Source organism: Zingiber officinale, chromosome 7A (assembly GCF_018446385.1).
Source record: "Zingiber officinale cultivar Zhangliang chromosome 7A, Zo_v1.1, whole genome shotgun sequence".
NCBI classification, from domain to species: domain Eukaryota; kingdom Viridiplantae; phylum Streptophyta; class Magnoliopsida; order Zingiberales; family Zingiberaceae; genus Zingiber; species Zingiber officinale.
In genome coordinates, this window is record NC_055998.1 from 92,897,485 (window position 1) to 92,919,403 (window position 21,919).

The following is a 21,919-nucleotide window of genomic DNA, read 5'->3' on the forward strand; positions in this document are numbered from 1 at the left end:
TAAGATGTCGAATGTCCACTAATTAAGTGAGTTACTGACAACTCATTTTATTAATATCTTAGTCCAAGAGTAGTACCACTCAACCTTATCATCATGTCAGACTAAGTCCACCTGCAGGGTTTAACATGACAATCTTTATGAGCTCCTCTTGGGGACATTATCAACCTAGATTACTAGGACACAGTTTCCTTCTATAATCAACAAGTCACACTATAAGTAACATCATTTCCAAACTTATCAGACATTTTGATTTATCGAGCTAAATCTCACCCTTTGATAAGTCAAAGAAATAAATATTAAATATATGTGCTTGTTATTATATTAGGATTAAGAGCACACACTTCCATAATAACTAAGGTCTAGTTCTTTTATTAAATCAGTATAAAAAGAACTTACCTTAAATGGTCCTACTTAATACACTTAGAGTGTACTAGTGTAATCTATTAGTCAAGATAAACTAATACCTAATTACACTACGACTATTCCAATGGTTTGTTCCTTTCCATCTTAGTCGTGAGCTACTGTTTATAATTTATAAAGAACCGATAACACGATCTTCTGTGTGTGACACCACACACTATGTTATCTACAATATAAATTAATTGAACATCTACATTTGGTATATATAAATGTAGACACTTGACCAATGTGATTCTTATAACTAGATAAATGTTTATACCAAAAGCTAGGCTTTTAGTATACACTCTAACAATCTCCCACTTATACTAAAAGACTAAGCTGTCATATCTGCTGCCATACATCTGATTCCCAACCCTTCAACATGTCAATCAAAAGCTCTTGCCTTAAGGACCTTAGTGAAAAGATCTACAGGTTATCATCTGATGCAATCTAGGCGGCAACAACTTATCCTCGTTTATACGATGTCTCGTATTGGGTGGTACTTGCTCTCTATTGTGTTTACTTGCCTTATGGACTCATGATTTCTTCAAGTTTGCTACTGCACCAATATTATTACAATAAATTGTAATAATCTTTGGACAAACCAGAAATCATATCTAAGTCCATCTTGAGGTTATTGAGTCATTCAGCTTCTATGGCTACCTCTGAGACTGCCACATACTCAACTTCCATAGTGGAGTCTGAAAAGCACCTATGCTTAACACTCCTCCATAGTTATGGCTTTACCTCCTAAAGTAAACACAAAAACCCCGAGGTTGACTTACTATTATCCCTATCTGATTGGAAGTTAAAATCCGTGCAACCCACAGGGACCACATTATCTGCCTTGTAAGATAGCATATAATCTCTAGTACCTCTTAGGTACTTCAATATATGTTTTACCGCAGACCAATGTCCCTGTTCAGGATTACTTTGATATCTGCTAACCATGCCCACGGTAAAACAGATATCTGGTCTCGTGCATAGCATACATTAGGCTTCCGACAGTCGAAGCATAAGGAATTTCCTTCTTTTCCTCTATCTCCTTTGATATCTTCGGAGATATCTCTTTAGATAAAGCTACCCCATGCTGAAAAGGTAAGAAACCTTTCTTGGAGTTTTGCATGCTTAGACGAGCTAGGATAGTATGAAGCTCGGGATAAGCACAACATTCTTTTCTTGTGATCCTTTTGATCTCGAGAATATGTGCGCACTCTCCCAAGTCCTTTATATTGAATTGTTCAGACAACCATACCCTTATTTCCGACAACACTTTGATATTGTTTCTAACTACCAAAAATGTCATCTACATATAGTACAAGAAATACCACCACGCTTCCATCACTACTTCTTGTATACACAAAACTCATTCGGTTATAAAATAAATCCATAGGTCTGGATTACTTTATTAAATCGAATGTACCAAGACCTTGAAGCTTTACTTCAGTCCATAGACTGTTTGAGCTTACACACAAGATGTTCTTTGCTCTTTGAAATGAACCCCTCTGGTTGCTTTATATGGATGTTTTCTTCAAGTCTTCCATTAAGGAAAGTTGTCTTGACATCCACTTACCAAATCCCATAGTCCATATAGATAAAGAATCCGGATAGACTTAAGCATGGCTACCAGCAAAAAAAGTTTCCTTTTTCAACAAGCCTTGTTTTGAAAGTTTCCACCTTCCTATCTATCCCTCTTTTCCTATTGTAGACCTATTTACACCAAATAGCTTTTACACCATTTGGTGGTTCTATAAGCTCCCAGATTTTATTAGAATACATATATTCTAATTCTATATTCATTGCTCTTTACAAAGATGTTGTATCTTTATCTTGGAGTGCTTTGTCATATGTCTGGGAATCAGGTTCATGTTCATCAGGGATCAGGTCCAAAGTCTCTCCCAAAACATGAATCTCTTAGGTTGCCTAACAACTCTCCCACTATGACGAGGCACTTTCTGTAATTGTGTATCATTTGTGAAACGTATTGTAGTTTCTTGTGATATTTCATCTTGTACAATTGGTACTAGATTAGACGTGTCCTTTAATTTCCTTAAGAACAATTTTTTTTTTTTTTACTTATGGACTTGTGGTTTATAGTATAGTCTTTTTCTAAAATCTGGCATTAGTGCCAATAATGGCCTTCCAATTTTAAGGTCTATAAACCTCTTTTCGTTTTTCTAGGATAACTCACAAACAAGTGAACTCATGTCCAATCTTATCAGTGTCTCTCATGTGCTAGACCACCCAAACCCGAATATGCCTCAGACTAGGCTTACGCCCATTCTGTAATTCTATGGGAGTAGAGAGTTCTGACTTAGAAGGTACTATGTTTACTTCCGTTTCCAGTGTATATCCTTAAAATGATTTTGGTAATTTTCTGAATAACTCGTCATTGATCTAATTATTCCATAAGAGCCTTATACCTTCTTTCTACTACATCATTCTGTTGGGGTGTACCAGGTGCAGTTAGTTGGGATTGAATCCCGACTTCTGATAAGTGACTCTTAAACTCTCCTAAGAGGTACTTGTTACTACGATTTCACCGTAGTATCTTGATACTTTTACTTTGACATTACTCCACATCAGCCTAGTATTCTTTGAACTAATCAAAGCACTTAGACTTGTGGCGAGTCAAGTAAATGTATCCTTATCTCGAATAGTCGTCTATAAAAGAGACGAAATATTCGAAACAACCTCTTGCCTGGATAGTCAAAGGTCTACACAAATCATAATGAACCAATTCCAACATATCTTTGGCTCTATACCCCTTTAAAAGCTTATTGGTTATTTTTCCTTCCAAGTAAGACTTGCAGGTTGGAAAGATTTCCACTACTAATGAACTCAAGAGTTCATTGGTTATTATCTTTTGAATCCTACTCAAGTTAATATAACCTAGCCTTGGATGCCAAAAATATGATTGGTTCATTTTCGAAGGTTACTTTCTCTTAAAGTTAGAAAATGTGTTATTAATTTCCATTTATTGCATCGTGGGAGTTATTGGATTATAAATTGTCAACCAACGTACCACAACAGATAACTTCCCTATTTTTCTTGATAACAAGTTTGTTATCAAAATAGACAGAACATCTATTCTTTAATAGTTTAGAAACTGAAATCAGGTTCTTTCTAAACTTAGTACGTAAAGACAATTTCTAATAATCCATATTTTATTCCTATCAAAGGATAAACATCTCCCACTGCAAAAGTTGCTACTTTTACAGCAGTGCCCATGTGGATGGTGATTTATATAGTTGTCGAATTTCCTGGAACCCCTGCAATGAATTACAGACATAATCAGTGGTTCCTGTATCTACACACCAGGTACTGGTAGATAACACCACTAAATATGTTTCAACAACTAATAAAATACACTGTTATTGTTCTCAGTTTTGTGAGGGCAGTCTACCTTAATGTCCAAGTTTTCCAATCATTACAATTGGGACTACTAAGTCTATTCTATAGTATAACAACTAGGGGATTGACTAACATTTGAAAACCTAAGAATCACAAAATTATTTGGTCAAGACCAACATTTCAAAATCCCCGTGAATTTTGTATGCCACGTTAGTGTGAACGTATACAAATTCTAAAAAGAGATTTTATCCATTAATTTTATTATCTTGTCAACCTATGACAAATAAAATTAATAGTTGATCTGTCTTTGATCAAATATTTGGTCAAGACTCTAAATTTAAAATAATATTGATTCCTCTAACAATACTATTTAAATTTACCAACACCTCAAAACACCGTGAATTTTGCATGCCACGTTAGTGTAGACGCGCGTATACAAAATCATCATTTGTAAGAGGAGGGTTTTACCCATTAACTATCTTGTCAACCTAACTTTATGACAAATAAAATTATCTCAAACACCGTTAATTTTGTATGTCACGTTAGTGTGGACGTATAAAAAATCAATCATTTGTAAGAGGGATTTTAACCCATTAATTTTATTATCTTGTCACCCTAGTTTTATGACAAATTAATAGTTGGTTTCCCTTTGGTCACACAAGTGATAGCAGTGACTCCGTTGAGAAGGATACTATTAAATGTGTCTAAGTGTATTCCATTACTTGATACTAAGTCCATTAAATAGAATTCTGCCCCTTCAGTTGGAGAAAATCACACACATCCTAAATAACTTCCTATAATCATCCATTAAGGAAATTTGATCTAGTGATCTGCAAACAAACTCATCCGTTGTGGAGGGAGGCACTCAGAGCCAACACGCAAGCTTGTTGCATCACTTACAAACCAGTAATGAAGACCGTGGGATTAATATACTAATCCCTCTCCCACTTAGTTATTTAAGGTGAGGAATTTTAACCTATGCTAGCATATAACACATGCATACACACACATCACAGTAAATAAAAGCAATAAACATGAAAATTAATTTTCCAACTATTATGGCATTTTCATCACTGTCTTTCGTGTGCTCCAACCCTAGCTGCTGCCATCTTTAGCCACCGCCATCGGGTCGAGTTGTCGCATCTATCTTTCTTCTTGTTCCACTGCGCCTCTGGTCCTCCGATAGCACCATGCCTCGCAAGGATACGATCCGCGACAAATATAGAATTTTACATACATCGATCCTATATTCCATAAAGGAATGTACATATATTCTAGATCGAACAAAAAATGTAAAATCCTAATAACTAATACAGCTCCTGCTGTATTTAATTTTACAATCATGCACACACAATTAAATGCCCTTGACATGTCCAAGGGTCCAATCACACACAATAAAAATATGCCATAATAGTTGGAGTCTGCAACCACAAAGTTAGCACATCCTACTATTATCCTACCTAAATTATGTATGACATGTGCATAACCTATTTGAAAACCAAACACAGAGAGGCAAACCCTAGCTCTGATACCAATTGTTGGTTAGTCTTAAGAAAATTGTACCGGTTCCACTGTACAAAAAATTTTTTGTACAAGTGTCGAACCTTTCCTTAAATAACCTATTGTGTTCTTTAGAAGTTAATTAGGAATCACAGACGGAACTTAACATCATTGATTCCAAATTTAACTTATCTGTTCTAAATGGTTTAGATTTGAATCACAAGCGGAACTTAACACTATTGATTCAAATCTACCTAAGTTATTAATTTCATAAATATTAATTTTCAAAATTGGCTTCCAGGACTGCATGGCGAGGCACATGGCCTTCTTGGATATGGGAGCAACCACCACCGCCTAGGTAAAGCCTTTTAAGGAAAGCTAATATTTATTTCCTTAAATAACTCTAGGTTAACCAAAAAGAACAATCGAATCACAAATTCGAAAAAGAAGAAAACACAAACTCAAAAAAATATTTCAAAAACTTTAGAATCATATGCCTCTTGTGTTTGGTATTTCCATAAATAACTATACAAAGAAAACTAGTATGATGCGGAAAACAATTACTAGTTATACCTTTCTTTGTAAGCAAAATAACCTCTTGATCTTCTACCGTATTCCTCTTCTTATCTCGGACATTGTGTGGGAAATGATCTTCCGAGACGAGAACCACCAAGCTCTTTCTTCTCTAAGCTAGATTCAGCCACCAAGAATTCTCCATGAGAAGTAGAGGTCCAGCCACCACCACCAAGCTCCAAGGGATGCAAGAAACAAAACCTCCTTTCTCTCCTTCTTCTCCTAGCTTGAACCGGCCACCATCAAGAGCTCTAAGAGGGGATAAAACCGGCCACTAGAGAAGAAGAGAAGAGGAGAGGGAGAACCTCTAAGGGCCGGCCACACCAAGGAGAAAAAGAGAGGAAGAAAAGAATAGAGTTGTTCACCATGAAGGCACCTCTACCCCCCTCTTTTATAATCCTTGGTCTTGGCAAATAAGGAAATTTTAATAAAAACTTCCTTAATTCTTTTGCCATGAAAAGGAAAATTTATTTAATTAAAAATAATTTTCTCTTCTCCAAATTATTTGGCCGACCACTTTTCTCCCCAAAACAAGGAGAGTTTTAATTAAAACAAAAATTAAAACTTCCTAATTTGTTTCTGGAAATTTATAAAAAATTTATCCAATAATTTTTCCCTTCGTGGTGGGTTATAAAAAATAAATTTTATAAATTAAAATATTTCTTTTAAACATGTGGATAATTTCCAAAAAGGAAAGTTATCTCTAAAAGTTAAAATCTCTTTTCAATCTACAAATAAGGAAAGATATCAAATCTTTTCTTAATCTTTTATAGAAACTAATAAAAGATAATATTTAATTTTTAAAACTCTCTTTAAAATTATGATCATGATTAAAAAGGAAAGTTTTCTCAAAATTAAAATCTCCTTTCAATCTACAAATAAGGAAAGATTTCTAATCTTTTCTAAATCTTTTGTAGAAAACTATAAAAGGAAAATTTTAAATTTTAAACTCTCTTTTAAAACCATGATATCCATATAAGAAATAATTTTAATAAAAATCCTTTTTAATATTCTAGTGGCCGGCCACCTAAGCTTGGGACCCAAGCTTTGGCCGGCCACCAACTTGGCTCATCCACTTGGTCTTGGCTGGCCCTAGCTTGGGTTCAAAGCTAGCTTGGCCGGCCCCATTAGGATGGGTAAGAAGGTGGGTATGTGGTGGGTATAAATCTCTATATACAAGAGGCTACGATAGGGACCGAGAGGAGGAATTGGTTTTGATCTTCTGATGAAATTAAGCATCCCGTGTTCGCCCCGAACACACAACTTAATTTCATCAATAATAATTCATTCCACTAAAGAACTATTATTGAACTACCGCGCCAATCCCAAATTATATTTTTGGGCTCCTTCTTATTATGAGTGTGTCAGTCTCCCTGTGTTTAAGATGTCGAATGTCCACTAATTAAGTGAGTTACTGACAACTCATTTAATTAATATCTTAGTCCAAGAGTAGTACCACTCAACCTTATCGTCATGTCGGACTAAGTCCACCTGCAGGGTTTAACATGACAATCTTTATGAGCTCCTCTTGGGGGCATTATCAACCTAGATTAATAGGACACAGTTTTCTTCTATAATCAACAAGTCACACTATAAGTAACATCATTTCCCAACTTATCAGGCATTTTAATTTATCGAGCTAAATCTCACCCTTTGATAAGTCAAAGAAATAAATATTAAATATATTTGCTTGTGATTATATTAGGATTAAGAGCACACACTTCCATAATAACTAAGGTCTAGTTCTTTTATTAAATCAGTATAAAAAGAACTTACCTTAAATGGTCCTACTCAATACACTTAGAGTGTACTAGTGTAATCTATTAGTCAATATAAACTAATACCTAATTACACTACGACTATTCCAATGGTTTGTTCCTTTCCATCTTAGTCGTGAGCTACTGTTTATAATTTATAAAGAATTGATAACACGATCTTCTGTGTATGACGCCACACACTATGTTATCTACAATATAAATTAATTGAACATCTACATTTGGTATATATAAATGTAGACACTTGACCAATGTGATTCTTATAACTAGATAAATGTTTATACCAAAAGCTAGGCTTTTATTATACACTCTAACAACATTAACATATATATAAATATAAAATGCAAATATTTGACCAAAGTGATTCTCATTTCAAAATATTTCAAAACAGATGTTCATACAAAAGCTAGGCTTATAGTATACATCCCACAATGAGGTAGTTTTATTACAATTAATTTTTGATAAAAAATTTTAATTATATAGATTTTTAATCTTTTTATACTAATTTTTGAACTTATTGTTGTAGAAAAAATATACATGGGAGTCAGGGCACGAGGTGACATTTTATGAAACTTAGAATGTTGCTTGTACCAAATTGAATAAAGATATGTTATACAAAGTAAGACAAAAAGGAATAAAGTTATCCTATGCACCAAAGGATATTTGGAATGCATGGTGAGCCATCTAGGCTACAAATAAATGGTAGGAAAATTCAACGACAACTCAAGCCAACAAAAACAGTGAGCTGGTTAGCCCTAGTCAACAATTATCTACCTTAGGGAAAGGGAATTTAGGGAAATGACTAGTCAACAATTATCTACCTTATATGGTTATTTTGAACAATTAGTCATCTACCAGCCATGCCTAGATTCCCTCCTAGAATAAGACCTCCTAGCCCTAGAATCCTACAACCCCTCCCTATCCTCCATTTCCCAGATTTCCTCCTCCATCACCATACTGATTTCATTGGAATGATGGAATATTCAAGTATGGGAGATTGTACATATGTACATACTTTGCTTTGCTTAGTTTGCTTTGAGTTAGTTTATTTTCTATTTGTTTTGCTTTGCTTCAGTTTATTTTGTGAGTTTAGACTTGTCATGCGCTTGTCATTAGGTGGCAAACTTGAGTACTTCAATCTCACTTTACTGATGACTTGTCCAATAGTAAAAAATCTCTAGCACGTTCATAATCTAGACTATGTTGTGATGTTTTGTTAGTGTAAGTATGTTTAGTGAGCTATTTTTATCTATCTCTAGTAGCATGTAATGAGCATTACTTTATATTGAGAAAGATTTAAGCAATGGTTTAACTTTAAGGATCTCACCTCACTTTGCCTAAGTTTAGATAGTTAAAAACTCTAAAAATAATTATGATTCATAGAAATTGTAAGTACTTATATATGATGGTGATCTCCTAACCTACATCTAGGTTACTAGATGAGGCTCGAATCATATAAGCTTGCTATGAAAAATTAAAATATCTCTACATTTGCACGCATTTTCATTTGTAAGTGCTATGTTTAAAACACGAAAAAAAAGTTGAATTAAATAAGGGATATAAAAAATAATTTTGTAAGTAGAACTTAGCAATTTACCCCTTTGAGATAGAGTTAGGTTATTGAGGAAATAAATGCTAAGCTTCCCTTGATATCGAACATACCTTTGAGGCCTAGGGTAGATTAGGAGGGATGAACCAAATGTGTGGCAGGTAAGTGTCTATCGCTATAAAAATGAAGAACATAGTTAGATGACGACTTGACTAGAATTAGGGAATAATAGTTGAAAAACTTTAGGCCACTTATTGCACTGTGCAAGGGAACTTAAGCTTAGACCACATACTTGATTTACTCTATGATTATGCTCACCAATGAAACTAGTTAATAGAGTTAGACAGTTTCACTAAGGATTATGAGGCACTATACGAGCACATAAGTCTAGACTGTAGAGTTTTACTTGAGAACAAGTAAAGATTTAAGTCTTGGGGTGTAATGTGCATAATTTGTATATACTTTTTCCTTATCTTAACACACATCTACTTATATTTCTTATTTACATTCTATACTGTTGCACCCTATTTTATTATTATTTCAGTATTATTGCTCTCTTTGTCAAAGATTTGTTCTTTATTATTTTTTGATAGACAGGTTATGATTTAGAGAAGGAATTGAAATAAAACACACCTCGGAACAAATTCAAGAAGAAGCTAAGACATGGTCGTGCCCCTTGGCACGACCATGTCTCTGGCATCTAGAGTCGTGTGCCTTCTAGAGCCCCAAAAGGGAATAACCGTGTGGATCTACACGGTCGTGCCTCTCATGCTATAAAGAAGACCGGACATGGTTGTGCCTCAAGGCATGGTCATGTCTCTCTAGAGGCCGAGGAGAGGTTGTTGCAAAAGCTACTAGGGAGGTGGTTGTGTGGATCTATATGATCATGCCTCCCATACAATGAAGAACAAGGACACACTGTGATTAAAGCCACGGTCATGCTCCCTTTGGTCCAGAACTTCAAGACACGACCATGTCCATGAGACACAGTCGTGCTCCCTCAAATCTAAGTTTACAAAATCCGGTCGTGCCAAGTTGGCACAATCGTGGCATGGCCCATGTCTCACAAGGTCGTGATCTTCTTATAAATAGGTGAGTTCTTCTCCCTTTGAGGGGGAGGAGAGTTATCCCCTTGGGAGATTCTAGGTCAAGATCCATTCTCCATCTACGTCTCCTTCGACGATCCAAGGTCACTTTCATCATCTCCATCTTCTTCGGGCGAAAGGTTTGGATCCGAAGACCAGACATCACACTTGGATACGCTTTCCTTCTCTCTTCTCTTCGAAATTATTTAGGAAATCTGTAATCTAAATATTTTTGGATTCAATTATCCTTTTCATAGAGTAGATCTCTTTGTTCTAGGATTTAGGGCGTAACTGTAATATGAGATTGATGTGAACTCTATGAATTTGTCAATTTCCCTTCTAATGATATGTTTATATCTTGTATCCATTTGGTTAAATATGTGTGTGATATATTTGCACTTAATTTCCATACTTAGTTGATTGGATGTAAAGATTGCTCACCCCGTAGAGGGGATGCTTTTGATTGTATGCCTGGAGACCTCGTGGCAAGGGGTAATCGGACTTTCAGGGGCATGACCTTGAAAGGGAAGATAGTCTCTATACGAAAGGACCTAATTAGGCTTAATGAGTTATTCCTTATTCTATGCTAATAGGTTTATTGCATAATCTAGGATCGTATGATTGGAGATCCCTAAGTGACAAAAGGTCATTCTTTAACCAGACATCCTAGGTTACCCTTATTACCTAGAGGTATTAGGTAATCAAGAGAGTAACACTCTGACATGACCGTCGCGGTGAGTATAGAGATTTAATTAGACTTTCAACATTGCATAAGGATAGAGAATTTGAGATGGGCAATCCATAACACATTGATCAACACTACAATGAAACTAAACCCCTAGAATACTCCCCTTGACCAGTTTCTCTGTAAGCTCTCTTTCTCTCTTTTATTTTCTCAACCTTAGTTCGCAAAACTCCAACCATTATTTTGGTCATTTAGCTAACTAGCCGTGCAAACTCACTAGTATTCATCAATCCCCGTGGAATCGATATTTTTATTACTGATAACATAGTCGTGCACTTGCGGCTTCGTAACACCCTAGTATCATATCCACAAAGCATACAGTTGGATCCCGATCAATTGTCGAGCATGCCTTAGATTTGTTAAGTTTACAATTAATAAATTTATACAAGAATTATGAGATTATCAATGAATTCTAATATTTTGATTTAACTGCATTCTTTAATATTAAAAAAAAATGAGTTACATTAACCTCCTACTTGTAAGAATATTTTTTTTAATGTAAATAGGAAGAAATGACTACTAGGATTGCACAAGCGTCTCAACCTAATATAGAGGGAGGTGAGATGCAGACTCTATCCACCTACTAGATAAATAAGATACATTATGATGTTGTCGGTGGAAGAAAAAAGACCTTCAGCCTCTGCGGTCTTGGATCTCAAGCGAAAGTCATATATAATCGAGTGATGACTCCTAGGGTCAGGGATCATCCCAGTGGATCCAGATTATCTACTAGAGTTGATGTCTTAGAGAAAGAAAACCAAGACTTGAAGAATCGACTTTCGGCATTGGAGAGAGATTTTTAAGAGGAGTTGCAATCCTGAATGCATCTTAAGGAAATTGGATGGGAAATAGGGAATTCATGGCTCAAATGAGTCAAATGCCGCATCATTTTGACTCTCGGGAGATATATGACACTCGGGACCCTCAGGACTATACTGATTAGTAGCTGACTCAATGATGTATTGACCTTTTACTTTTCTTTTTTTTGTTTATCACTTATATATATATATATATATATATATATAATTGTATTAAATCTTTTCAAAAATATTATCGATCAGTAGATATCTAAACTAGTATTCACGTGTGTAAAATAATTTTCTATCCAAACTATTCATCTTATTAAATTCAATATGTTGGTCATAATTATCATGATGTATCACTAGTTTGTTCCTTATTTTATTAATAACCTATCATATTATATTTTCTACCTGATTGAATACTACTAGCTAGTTTTTGAGTGGACTGTCTTCGCTAAGAGGTGTTTTATTTCATATTATTGGATTCAGATGTATTATACTCTATTTGAGATGTTTGAATATTTATTTTTGTTTTGTTGTTGGATTAATTTGATGATTGTGTTTGATACTTTTCGTTTTTGTGCGGTTGGAACAATTGATAATTAGTGATGCAATATTAAAATTTCGTTGTTATTTTGTGACAAAATGTTAATATTTTGTTGCTATGTTTATATATGAAATTTTAAAAGTTATAATAATTAGTGACAAATATTTAATATTCTGTCATTAGGTAGTGACGAAATTTAAAATTCTGTATATCGTAAAATAGCGACGGAATTTTAAATTTGGTTGTCATTTTTATATATGAAATTTAAAAATGTTACGATAATTAGTGAAGACCATTCATTTATATTTAATTATTACGTTGCTAATTAGCGATGATATTTTATTATTCCATCACTAAGTTTAGCTATATTATAACAATATCATTAATGAATTTAGTGATAGAATTAAATTAACCGCAGCTAATTAGAGACGAAATTTAACATCCGGCGGGATTAATAAGTTGCCATCTCTATTTTAGCGATGGACTATTTAAATCCGTCACTAAAATTAGCGACAAACTATTTAATCTTGTCGCTAAATTTAGAGAATTAAATTTCATCTCTAATTAGCAACAGATTATTTAATTCCATTATTAAATGATGTCAGTGACTAATTTCATTGTCACGACAATAATCGTTCGCTAACCAGTCATTATGATCAATTAGCGATGGATATTTTCGTCGCTAAAGACTATTTTTTTTAGTGGACTACTGTCGGTAACTCTCATAGATGTCCGGATCATTTTCGACCGCCCTGTACACGAACGGGAGTCAAGCACCATTTATATATAGCACACACAGTGAGTCGGACAATAAATCAACCTCTCTCTCTCTCTCTCTCTCTATATATATATATATATATATATATATATATATATATATATATATATATATATATATATATATATCTTTTACCTTTTGGATGTGTTAATTTTATATATATATATATATATATCTTTTTACCTTTTGGATGTGTTAATTTTATATATATATATATATATATATATATATATATATATATATATATATATATATATATATATATATATATATATCTTTTACCTTTTGGATGTGTTGATTACTATAGAATTTAGTGTCATGATACATCTACAAGTAAACCAAGAATTATTCGGTCCATAGATCACTTTTATATCAAAATATTATTATGTTTATTTGATTAAAACTATCTAGACTTAATTAAATCACATTATTGTACCAGTTTTGATCAAAATTAGTATAATATTAAACCGTGTTAATCAAATTTATTTATAACAATTTTAGCTAAAACTATTTTATATGGTACTAACTTTGAACAAAACTGTTATAATAATATTATACCAAGGATATTTAAGAACAAAAAGAAAGATGAAATACTTTTTATATATTTTATAAAATATAAAACGCCTTTTAATGATGACAAAAATAGTTAGGTTTTAGGCCATAACTTGCATTTTTTTATGTCAAATATTCAAATTTAAATACATTTACAATCTAGTTGACAAGGTAATTGTTTTAGTTAATTTAAATACATAAAAATATTGAATCAAATCTTATCCTTAGATATTAATCTGACTTTGAATATTTTAAAATAAATCGTATCTTGCTCCAACTATTTTGTTTATTTTTTTCATCATTCAACCATCTTTATTTCTTTAAAAAAAGAAATAGAATAAGAAATGTAGACATATCAATTATTCAACCATCTTTCTTTACTTTTTAAAAAACATACAATTTGACACAAAATCCTTGTCTATGTAAAGCTGTGACGTTTTATAACCTTTTATATCTATAATCTTACTATTTTATTAAAAATCTCCTCCTTTACTAACTAATTTTGGTGAAATCTAAAATACATTTACGTTAATGTTCTTTTTTCTATTTACACTAAAAATAATTCCAAGGTTTATTAGTAATTCCATAAACGAAACAATCAGTGATCTAGAGTTCAAGACTCAGTTACATCGTATTATTATAAATTTTTCTCATCATTAATTCTCTCTGGTTGTTTTATATAAAAAAAAATTATAGTTCTCTTTAGTCCCATATCTTAAAATTGACAACACTATGATCAAAGAAGCTTCTATAAATATTTTAGGCCGACGATGTTAAAAAATATACTTTTTTTAGTTTTTTTACTAAGACAAGTATAATATTAAATTAAAATAATTTTTTACATAGGGAAGTCCGTTGCTGAGATTCTCTAGCGTCACTATTGTATGGGTAATCTTACCCAAATAATTAATTCTTGGTTTATAAGGGTGATACTAAAAAATCCAAACAATTCGGATTTTCAAAGACCCAAATAATTTATATATTATTATATTACACACGTCACACTAGTTTAAATTATTTTTTTAAACTTTAAACCATAAACACAGGAACAACCAAATCCAATTCGACCATAACACAATCCAAAAATCTTCAATCCAAACTCAATCCGAATTCAAAAATCCTAATACAAGGAAGAGGTCAAGAACCCAGTGGCGCCCCACCTTCCTCATCCTCTCGACTGTGGCCCAACGACCCTTCTCTCGTCACTTATATATATATATATATATATATATATATATATATATATTAGGATTTTCCTTAGTGAGACAGCAATGGAGGCCATGGTAGCAAAGCCCGATCACAACGCAGCCAACTTCTTCACCAGCAGCAGCGATGGCGGCTTCCACTTGCCTGTGCACTACCCGCGCTACAACAAGGATGACTACGAGGCCATGCCGGAGTGGGAGCTGAACCGTTTGCTGGTGCAGTATGGACTTCCGGTCGCCGGAGACCTTACCGACAAGAGGGGCTTCGCGATCGGAGCCTTCGTCTGGCCTCCCTCCGACAACGCCGGAGCCAATGATGTATTGAACTGAATTGTATGTATGTGCATGTATACAAATATTATGTGTGTGATATGAGAAATGTATACGAGGGAACTGAATTGATGTGGGCTTTGGTGAGATTATTGGCGAATGACTTTGTTCGTGATCTCGTGTGTTCATCAGTTCATGGTCGAATTCAGATCGAGTGAGACAATTGTTTGATGTTGTTATTCGAATAAGATCTTTAAGGGTTGAATAGACCATTTCAGCTATAAAGATTTTGCCATCTTCCTCTTTTCGACTCTCTTTGAAGCACGTTAATCGATCTCAAAAGGAAGGAGTCTTTTAGAGCACAATGACATAGAAGAATTCAACCTTCACAGTGCACAGAAGCAGTAGCATGATTATGAACGACAACAATGTTTTCATCAACAAAATCAGCTCATCGCCATTTTTTACGCGATCAAATTGAGCTATAATGCGACAACAAAGCAAAGCATCCTTCGGCGCAAGAACATAAACAGATGCACAAAATTTATGTCATCGAATATATTTTCTGACAAAACTGGGACATCTTATTCTATTTTGTGGTATGGTTAGAAGACAACCATTGATGGCCAGGTTAGCGAGTTTGAGGGAAGCAATTCTTTGCGCAGCAAACTTTGAAGATCCATGAGCATCGACTTGCATATCAGGCAATCTTACTTTTTTCACGAGTCTGCATTCCTTTGATGTAAAATGTATTTGACAACTTCGTAGAAGGAGACTACGATGCCAACAGAAGGACCCGCTCGACCGACACGAGGGCCTACACCGGTAAAGAGACCTTTCAAGCCTCCAGTCCTGCATACATTGAAGAAGCTCATTCAATTTGACGGTTTCTTATTCAAGCATCGATGAAGTGATGAATTCAAGTGGTGATTATTTCAATACAAGTAGTTATTTCGATATGCAAACATTTCTCAAGGAACAATGTTAATAAGAGAAGTACCTCCAAACCTCTGCCAATGTCTGTCTCGTCGTCATATTTAGAACCCTTGATGAATCCTTCTGGGATGCAAATCAGGATAAAAGTGAATTAGCACGAATACCGATCGAGAGGTATTTTTTGCAACTCCGGTAAAAAAATCGCCATGATTTAAAAAGATCGATAGGGATTCTGAGACCAAACCTCAATTTGCCTCCGCGTTTTCACGACATCGAGAGGGCATGTGGCGAAAGCAGCAATACTCCCAGCCACAAAACCAGCTGAGAAGTTTGCCCCTAAAACACTAGCGGCATTACCTTCATCACCGACTACTGAAAGTAATCTTCGACGAATCTATATAAAGAAACAAGTGCAAAGCATAAAACAACATAAGCATTTCTAAACAACCTGCAAACTCATAAACCCGGTACAAGAAGTGCGCGATTACTGCTGATAGAACATACCGGCTCAAGAGTTGGCCAGCATATGGCGGAAAAGGGAACATCACGGACTAGTTGTGCTCCCATACCTGTCCACAGGACGCGATAGCCTCGCACTGTTTTCAGAAGTATAAAAGTCTCGTCAGTCATCTTGCAGCTTCATAATTAATATTTATCGAGAAAAAAAGACAACATAAATATCCAATAAAAGAACATTCCCTCAACACATTTTGACAATTATCACATGTATCTATCTAAGAGTTGATCAATTTAAAAAGAATCAATATCAAATATCTTGAGATGCATCCTGCTACAATATTCAATTCAATTCCAATTCAACACGAATTCAACAGGTAATTCAGAAAACAGTTTCTGATCTTTGACAAACAAAAAGAAATTAAGTATATTTTACAACTCACACATGGCTTCCTGATGAGAATTATAGAGTAATGGAAAACAAGAATCTATCAACTTACAGTTATGGTTGTCATTTGTACGAACAGAAGATAGAACTCCAACTAGTGTTTTCCATATTCCAGGGGGTTTCACTCCAGGTCTCAATTCTTTATATGCCTGATGTTACAACAATTGACTTTCAATTTTCATATCTATGACTTGACTTTGCAGTATAGAAAGCAAGTAGAGGAAAGATCAACCAGTGGAGACTTGGTCTTAGTTGATTCATAGCTCATTGGTAAATAAATTCAATGAAAACACTCTAATTCAAGCTAAAAACAAGCAGCACATGGATAAATGGCTGCATTTATACATAACTTGCACATTGATATTCAACAGTTTGTCTTTAGTAAAATGTTACAAAGCCCCATCAGAAGACTTCTTCCTAGCAATAAATACATATGTAATAAATTATGCTGATCAATAAGCACAAATGTTAACCATCCAATGACAAGGTTAAAAGTTAGAATTATGACGAATGCATAGAGACCGGCTAAGCGATACAACTATGGTAATCAAACATCAATATGTAACAATAATAATAAGAAGAAGAATGAGTATAATTAAGAGAGTTTGATAGGTTGAACATTCAAAGGCAACCGACAAATTTTAAAGTTGAGAGAATTGGACTAATTATAGCGACGAGTATAACAGTCAAGGTAGATGGAAAAAATGTTAAATATAAAACAAAAACGCTCGATTAGAATATTAGTATTGATATAGCCTAGCATAAATCTCAATGGAGAGTAAGATGCATTTGGACAGGCACGAAATAGTTGGGATGATATGATATTTTTCTTATTTTTATAAAGCATTAGATTTTATATAGTGAATCGACCAACTAAAGTATATGATTTACCTGCATGCGTGTTCTTGCGAGCTCAATCGGTGAACAAGAAATACATGCTAATGAGCGTGCAAGCGTGCCGGCAAATAAAGGGACACAAGGTATTAAAATTGGAGCATTGCGGACAGTGAACTCCTCAATCCAATTGCAGAATATGTCGTAGCATGGTAAGTATATTCCTACCTACAAGTAAAGTCCAATCAGGAAAGTATTACACATAAATCCAAGTAGAAAATTATCTGATCCATGTAGGAAATAATAATAATTTATGATTAATTTAGTCAGCAAAAAAGTAACGTCTCAACAAATTTCATGATGCACAAACTTCAGATTTCAATATTTCATTAAATAAAAAGCCAATTATACATAGGATGATCTGTTTCTTTTCTCTTTCTAGCATGCACAATAAAGTAGTATACTATCTTTGCTGAATTTGAGTGCTTTGTTACTTTAATTCTCTAAGGATTGAGCTCGTACTCCATCACAAAATGGTCTGTATTAAAACTTGCAAATGCCATTCAATCTAGCCTGAACTTTAACTTTTAATAAATTTGACTCGCCGTCAACTTTATAAGAGATTAACATTTAGTCAGAATATTCAAAAGATGCCCAACATCATGGAATCATGTAGGCGCCACACAGAATGATTTATCAGCTGGCATTGCTAAGAGTGCAGTGTAAAATGGCACTCGGTAACACAAATGAAATAATTGGAAGTACATGATTATATATTTTAGAAATCAATTTGAGCTAAGTTTGTTACAAATCAAAATATCAAGTTGACATACCCAAAACTGTCACGCTACTAGCTTGCATAGCTGACAGATAATTGTAAATTGACAATGATATATGCTGGTTATAAAGGTGGAAGCTAATATAATAAACTTGTTACAAATCAAAATTTAAGCTAGATTTGCCAAAACCATCTAAAGTACATGCCATATCTAAAATCTATGCTTGAGAAATTATCCAAGAGCAGCAACATAGAAACTTATTGCACAATGCATAATTGGTTAATTGCAAATATAGTTCAAAACTGTAAATTTATTTGACAAATTCAAGCTAAAAAAAAATAAATAATCTAATAGTTAAGTTGTGTGAGCTAAAATCAATTTAAATTTTAAACATCTATGTTGGATGCCCAGAAGATCGGAGACAATTAAGCGGAAGTTATAGTATGAAGGTAAATTCAAAAAAAAAAGGAGATCATTTATTTAGAGGGCAATTCTGATATAATACAAAAATATAAGTAAAAAAGAGTAACACAATATAATCATGGACTTTTATGCTGCTGTTTTGGCAATGAGATTGGAAACTCACAGTTGGTACAGCCAATGCTAAACTTGCATTTGTACCCCTCCACAATCTAGCAAAGCCTTCCTGTTGTTTTTAAAAGTAGATAGAATGGCATAATGGGGAAGATTTGCAAAGAAATGATTATATTTGTGTTAATTAAGTGTACTTACCTGCCTAACAACTTTATTGATGACATCCATTGTTCCCTTGTACTGGAAGCAATCAGGAGGGCAAACTGATTCAGTGCCAAATATCGCAGCCCGGGTGCAGGATGGGGAGCATCTTAAATCTGAAAACATCTGAGTACATTATCAAATTTATGTCAGCCATGAGACATCAGATTATTAAGACAAACACAGTACTGTAAAAGATGTCAATAGTCAGCAGAAAGATGCATTCAAGAAAATCAAAAACAAAACAGAAAATGCCCTTTAGCAATTCTTTCCTGAAAAGCAAATCTGTAAGAATTTTCTCTTGTGAAAATGTCAATGTTTAGCATAAAGGCCAGTTTCGTACCAAAATGATATTAAACCAGGAAATGCTCAATGCATTATAATGGAGTTCTCAATAGTAGAAAATTTGGTAACCAGATTACATCAGCCGATATCATAAGCTCAAGCATCTCTTGGAGTTACAAAGTATCAGCTACAGTCATTGACCATATAGATGAATGCAAAAACAGAAAAGCTCAATCCAACCAATTATCAAAAGATCCTTGCAACCAATTACGGTTTGAGGTATCAACTAGAACAGAGTTAGCACATCTTAGTAAGTATGAGCCTATTAATGGAAAAGAACAGATGCAAGTATTAGCATCATGAGTTGAATGATAAATCAAAATTAGACAATGAAGACTCGGATAGTGGCATGGTAAAACAGGCAACACCATACTGTGCTTGGACCAAGAGACGCAAAGCGCCTTTCATACTGATGCTGCGTAGGGTAATATGAGACTCCAGCTGCCTGCGCCTGCAACCTCGTCTGCGTTTACAAAACAGGAAGCTTTTAATGATTCCAAAAAAACCGGAAGGAAAGAACCAATCTTGATTCCACCAGAAACTCAATTGAAAACGACGGGAAAATAAGACACACAGAATGAAGAATCAAGAATCGATGCGCAGAACCAAAAGCGTTGGGAAAAAAAAAACATGGCACAGACGACAACGCCAAGGAGCGAGCAAAAACGAAGAAACGAAAAACGCCAGATGAAAAAAAAAACGAACGAAGTCAAAATCTCACCTTTGCGACGTCAAGGGGATTTACAAGGACGGCGGAAATCACGGCGGCGCCCGCGGCGGAGAGCGCCCTCTCCCCGAACCCCGTCTGAGAGTCGGACGAAGCTGAGCCGAGACGAGAAGCGGAGGGAGGCTGCGGGGACGAGGTGGAGTGGGAGTCCGACTCCGGTACATTTTCAGACGAGACGCCGTCAAACTCCACCCTGGTGGCGGCGGGCATCCACTTGGGCAACCCGCTTGTCGAACAGCCTGCCATTTTCCAAGCTCTCTCTCCCTCTCTCTCTCCCTCTCTCTCTAAAAAAGAAAAACATAGGAAGAAAATAACGACCGGGATTTTAATGAGAAAAATTACAATTGGCCCCATAATTTAGTTCATTCTGAAACTAGGGCTTCAAACTATTTAATTAAGGAATCATCCTAAAATTAATTAGTTCGAAAAATAGGATATACCAACTAATAATTAATAAATAAATAAAGTAGTTTATATTTTAAATTTTATTTGATAAACTAATCTAAGTAGAATTTAAAATAAACTATGTTATTAATAATTGTTTGAGTTTGAGATTGAATTTATTTTTATAAGTTTGAAATTTTAATATTATGAGAATTTATTTACTTATAAATTTTATAAGAATTTTATTAATCGATTCAAAAATTTTATTTATGAATATTAACTTTTGTAGTTAATATTTATGAATATTTAACGAATAATATAAATAGATTTAAATTTATTCTTTTAATTTAATAAATTATTTAAATTTATTTATTTTAATTAACTTTTTATATGTTAAACCGATTTAAATAAATTCCTATAAAGCTAAATATTAAATTTACTAACGAACATTGTGACTCTAAAAAGGTACTTCAAAGTAATATAATAAATTTTGAGGGGTGCAATGAAATTTTAACTTACCTGGAGAGGGGGGCGAGAGAGGGAGCGCATTAAAATGAAGGCGGAGATCACGCCACGTGAGATTAATTCCCTAAAAAGGGCCCCAATTTTGCACACCAATACATAATCAGTTTTAGGTGGGCCCCGTGGTTTATTTCGAACTTATAGTAAGATCCTCAACCTACCTAATAATGTGTTTTTTTTTCATAATTTTAAAATTTTTAAATATTTTTGGCAGATTAAATTTGGAATAATCATAAAACGAAAATATGCAAATCTGTAATTTATTAATTTCCAAAGTGAAACCTTCTTTCCAAACTGCATTATTTTTTCCATGTTTTTCCATTATTAGTCAGTAATCTACCATTTGCATAGAAATTTAAGAATCAATTCATTTATGATAAAAGATAATTCGATCGATCCACCAAACTTCCGTTAATATGATATTTTAGGGACATTAAATTTGAAATAATCATAAATGAAAATATACAAATTTACAATTTATTAATTTCCAAAGTGAAACCTTCTTTCCAAATACTATATTTTTTCCATAATTTACTTACCGTCAAATGGATCATTCCATTTATTAGTAGGATTTTAGACTCCACCTATTATACAAGTGAAATTTATGGGATTCCATCAATG

The 21,919-nt window shown here is 34.0% G+C and overlaps 1 protein-coding gene across 1 annotated transcript; it reads right to left on the reverse strand.

The window, feature by feature from the left end:
* Positions 1–15,517: 15,517 nt before the first annotated feature.
* Positions 15,518–20,683, reverse strand: LOC122001792 (mitochondrial carrier protein MTM1-like). The gene is made up of 10 exons (XM_042556720.1): positions 20,387–20,683; positions 20,039–20,128; positions 19,318–19,446; positions 19,172–19,231; positions 17,864–18,034; positions 17,025–17,121; positions 16,573–16,664; positions 16,313–16,462; positions 16,133–16,191; positions 15,518–15,984 (listed from the first exon to the last, which is right to left on the reverse strand). The coding sequence occupies exons 1-10, from the start codon at positions 20,636–20,638 to the stop codon at positions 15,852–15,854; spliced, it is 1,233 nt and encodes a 410-aa protein (XP_042412654.1). The 5' UTR covers positions 20,639–20,683; the 3' UTR covers positions 15,518–15,851.
* Positions 20,684–21,919: the final 1,236 nt, after the last annotated feature.

Bases quoted from the DNA above. Each gene is read 5' to 3' on its own strand.
- LOC122001792 (XM_042556720.1), bottom strand. From the start codon at position 20,638: ATGGCAGGCTGTTCGACAAGCGGGTTGCCCAAGTGGATGCCCGCCGCC. The intron at 20,129-20,386 runs GTGAGATTTTGA...TTGTAAACGCAG, and splicing joins ATCCCCTTGACGTCGCAAAG to ACGAGGTTGCAGGCGCAGGC. The intron at 15,985-16,132 runs GTACTTCTCTTA...CAATGTATGCAG, and splicing joins ACATTGGCAGAGGTTTGGAG to GACTGGAGGCTTGAAAGGTC.